This window comes from Molossus molossus, unplaced genomic scaffold (genome assembly GCF_014108415.1).
Source record: "Molossus molossus isolate mMolMol1 unplaced genomic scaffold, mMolMol1.p scaffold_m16_p_7, whole genome shotgun sequence".
Lineage (NCBI taxonomy): Eukaryota > Metazoa > Chordata > Mammalia > Chiroptera > Molossidae > Molossus > Molossus molossus.
The window spans coordinates 104,327,699-104,332,160 of NW_023425401.1; the positions used below are offsets into that span (position 1 = coordinate 104,327,699).

Sequence of the window (4,462 nt, forward strand, 5' to 3'; positions counted from 1 at the left end):
GGGCTCATGGTCGGATGGGGTGAAGGGCAGAGCAGCTGGTTACGTTCCTCAGTCTTTCCTTGATAGTTGGAACCTACCCTCATCCGGCCCAGCGCTGCCCTGGCCAGAGGTGTCACTGTAGGAAATGCTAACAATAGAAAGTGGCGTTGGTGCAATGTCCAGCCGCTGAGTTTCTGAGACTGGACCTGGGATGTGAGCTCCTGGCTTTCCACAGAGACTATTTTTTTTGGTCGGCATAGTACGTAGTCCCCAAATTTGGCTCCTGAGTACGGAGAACAGCACCTGAAATTCTCACCATTAAAGAGGATACAGTGCAAAATGAAAAGTCACAAAAGCATGAAAGTTGGAAGGAACTTTTAGGATCATTTCAACCTCATCATTTTACAACTGAGAAAACTGAGACTCAGACAGCAGGAGTGATTTGCTCGAGGTCCTTCTGCCCATTGGGAGCAGAGCTGGATCCGGAGCCCGAGGACCACAGTCCCCCACTCTTCCTGCTGCATTCTGTCGTGATCCTGCGAAGCACAGGGGTCTGTCACAGCAGCCCGTGGGCAGCAGCACCCACAGAAGGACACGTAGGGCAGGTGTGATTTGTGGGTGGAGGGGGAGGTCAGCAAAGGGATAGTGTTTGGGGTGTTCCTCTTGGGCAAGGGGGTATGGTGAGGTGGAGACTTTGAACTGCCACAAAGTAACCCAGGGCAACAGACTGGAGAGTAGTTCGGACAGATCAGTGCACAGAGGTCCAGCTCATCAAGTCAGCTGACCTGTTTCCATTTCATTGTACAAGGGAAACACCCACTTCATAGCTGAGTGAGAGTGTGTAGCCCACACACCAACTCTCAGATTTCTGGGCAGCCAGAGGTGGATCTGGAAAACCCCTGCACCCAGCCCAGCTTCTACATCCGCTTTCTGACTCCCGACCAGCTGTTGGGAGGGTGGAGAGGGCGGTTCCTTTTCTCAGCCTCCAAACCGATTGGCACACAGTTAAGGACTGACTGAACGGACGCACACCGTATGGAGGAGGGGCCTCTTTGAAATTCATTCTCACACTGAGCTGCTCAGGGTAGGAATTTCTTGTAGATGTCTGTGGAGTCCACTCTGTGAGACCACCTTAAGAATGACTCCACTCAGAAGGGTCTCTTTTTCATTGTTGTTGTTAATCCTCACCCAGGGATATTTTTTCCATTGGTTTTTACATAGAGTGGAAGGGGGAGAGGGAGAGAGAGAAACATTGATGTGAGAGACACACATTGATTGGTTGCCTCCTGCTCCACCCTGACTGGGGCCAGCCTTGAACCTGCAACCCAGGTACATGCCCTTGACTGGGAATTGAACCCGTGACCCAAACAGACAAACAAATAACCTAAACTCTAAAACTCAAGCAATGGGACAAGTAGGCAAATATTTCAGACTCCTGTCCCTTATTTTAGCCTATGACTTAATGATGTCTTCTTTGGATAAACTACATGTATGCACGTTTGCTATGGAGAATAGAAGTATTCTTTTATAAACAAAAGATATGTTTGAATTATTAAGATGAGAAGGTGTCAATAGATTATTGTCCCAACTGTATCAGACATCTGTAATGTTTAGGTAAGGGTTGCTTTATTCTGATTTTTAAAAGTCGTCTTTAAGAACATGTCTCTGGACAAAGTCATTGCTGCTTCACTCTCTACCTTAGGATGTGTTGAGCTCAGTCGTTAACCGTGTGCTGCTGGGGCAGAGCCGCATGGTCACCAGTGGGGAACTGCGACCCCTCCTTGCAGAACTCTGTCCACCTCTGATGCTGTGTGCCATGATTTCTAGTCCAGTGTGGCAGCTTTATCCCCCCTCAGTTCTCACGAAGATATCCTTAGGGCTGACTGTGTAGAAAGACACGTGTTTGGGTCCTGAGCGTTGGTCTCTCTGGCTAGCCCTTGCCACCATAGCACACGACAGAGGGAGACATGCAGAATGATGTCCCCGTGCCTCACACAGGGTCCAGTCCTCATCGGGGCGGTGGGGACCCTGACCGTGACCCTGGCTCTAAGTACCTGTGTGAATCCCCCACCCTGCTAGCTGGGCTGGACCCTGTGTGAGTCTCTGGGATGACCTTGGCACTCTGGTTAAGGACACTTGATCCCATGGGCACGGTGAATTTTGCAACTCACAGCTTCCCCTCTCCCCTTTTCTCACTGATTACAGAAAAGCTTTGACATACAGGTGTAAATTTTAGCAAAGAAGTCCACTTTCTTGGCATACATTTTGTGTACTGCCCTGACTTCTGATTTAATCTTCTTTTCCAATTTATAGGTGCCACTACATATTTCCGTTTAATTTTTCTGTAGGGTGTATGTATTTCTAAGTTGTAATTTACACTTTGCAGACTAAGTCAGGACCAGAAACAGAGTCCAGAGATAAAATTCCACTTTTCCGTTGCCTCCGCAGAGCAGTGCCTCCCACCTGGCTCCTCCCACCTGGCTCCTCCCACCTGGCTCCTCCCACCTGGCTCCTCCCACCTGCCTCCTCCCACCTGCCTCCTCCCACCTGCCTCCTCCCACCTGCCTCCTTCCACGCGCGCACGCGTGCTACATGCTCTTAGGGCCAAGCCGTCTAGCGCTTCGATCCGATCCGGAGCTCCTGGTCAGAACCCGGCTCGCAGCAGCCTTCATCTCCTTGTTCCGCAGGCTGTAGATGAGCGGATTCAGCAAGGGGGTCACCACAGCATAGAAGAGCACCACCAACTTGTCCTGCTCCGCCGAGGCTGCAGAGCGGGGCTGCATGTAGGTGACCAGGGCCATCCCGTAGGACATAGAGACCACAGTGAGGTGGGAAGCACAGGTCCCGAAGGCTTTGCGGCGCCCGTGGGTGGACTGGATCCTCAGGATGGCGGCCACAATGTAGGCGTAGGACAGGGACACCAGGCAGCAGGGGACCAGCAGCACCACCACGCTGGAGGCCACGATGACTGCCTGGTTGAGGGTGATGTCCACACAGGCCAACCTGACGAGTGCCAACGTCTCACAGGCCACGTGGTTCAGCACGTGGTGCCCACAGGTGGGCAGGCGCAGGGTGACCACCGTCTCCACTGCGGAATTAGCCACACCTACCAGCCAAGAGACCATTGCCAGCACCAGGCAGCGCCTCGGTCCCATCGCTGCCACGTAGCGCAGGGGGTCACAGACCGCCAGGTAGCGGTCATAAGCCATTGCAGCCAGGAGCAGGAACTCGGTCCCCCCGAGGGCCAGCGAGAAGAAGAGCTGGGTCCCACACCGGGCAAAGGAGATGGTCTTCTTCTCCAGGACCAAGTGCACCAGCATCTGGGGGACCCCGCTGGAGGTGTAGCAGATATCCACCACCGAAAGGTTGCAGAGGAAAAAGTACATGGGTAGGTGCAGTCGGGCATCCAGCTGGATAAGGAGGATGATGAGGCCGTTGCCCAACAGGGTCAGCAGATAAGCAGCCCCAAACAGGACAAAGAGTCCAGCCTGGGTCTGCCTGTCACTGGAGAGCCCCAGTAGGACAAACTCACCCACCCAGGTCAGGTTGCCCCTCCTCATTGAGTGGATGGGCCAGGCTGCAGAGGGAGGAGAATCGGAGGGAGACAAGAACAAGTCATACTTTAGTGTGTCGTGGGCTCGGACTGGAGCTGGAATGGGGACACGTCCCTTCAGGTTCCTTAACCTAGGTGCTTAGTGGAGATTGCAGCAAAGATGCTGGAGAAGGGACAGTTGGGGTCTCACCCTCACCTGTGAAATTCTCAAGAGCAAAGTCCCTGTTAAACTCATCATTTTATGTCTAGGATCCAGCACAGTTACAGTTACATAGGAGATAATCTATCAATGTTGAGAAAAGACAGAGAAAAAAAATGTGTTGGAGGAAAGGCAGAAAAAATGATAGAAAGAAGGAAAATAAGTATGCCCATCAGTCAGATGAGGTTTAAATCTTGTAAAACATTTTCAGCTCCTCCATGTGCCGGGGACAGTGCGAGACATCAGATACCCATTTGTGAACAAGACAGACAGAAGCACAGGTCTTTTTTCCTTACAGGTTCTTGGAATGTAATCAGGCACACAGATTAAATTAATAATTACAAAAATTAATTAAGTATTCTTGTTCCAAGTGCTATGAAGAAGACGAACAAGGTTGCTAGTTAATTGAATTTTTAGCGGTGATTAAATGACCACAGCAGTTAGGCCTTCCTTCTTAATAATGTGTAATTTATATAGTAAGTGGCAGGCATTTATCTAGATGTTTAAATAAATGATTAACAAAATAATGTAATGAGAGCATTTGGAAACCAGTGATACTTACATATTACTACTGAGTATAAACTGACTGCAGTCCCCTGAGACTGTTTTTCAGGGGGAGTGAATTCTCCTTGCTCAGCTAAGATCACACTGGCCTCTCTCCCTTCCAGCATGTTGACCACTCTGCTATAAAAATGGAATTAAATGTCATCTGTTTTTCTTAATCCAAATGT

The 4,462-nt window shown here is 50.4% G+C and overlaps 1 protein-coding gene across 1 annotated transcript; it reads right to left on the reverse strand.

The window, feature by feature from the left end:
* Positions 1-2,567: 2,567 nt before the first annotated feature.
* On the reverse strand, positions 2,568-3,539 carry LOC118619723 (olfactory receptor-like protein OLF3). Its single transcript, XM_036246353.1, has one exon. It carries the CDS (start codon positions 3,537-3,539, stop codon positions 2,568-2,570), a length of 972 nt encoding a protein of 323 aa, XP_036102246.1.
* Between the last annotated feature and the right edge of the window lie 923 nt (positions 3,540-4,462).

What these genes read in the sequence shown, in the direction of transcription:
- LOC118619723 (XM_036246353.1), bottom strand. Translation starts at nt 3,539, where the DNA reads ATGAGGAGGGGCAACCTGACCTGGGTGGGTGAGTTTGTCCTACTGGGG.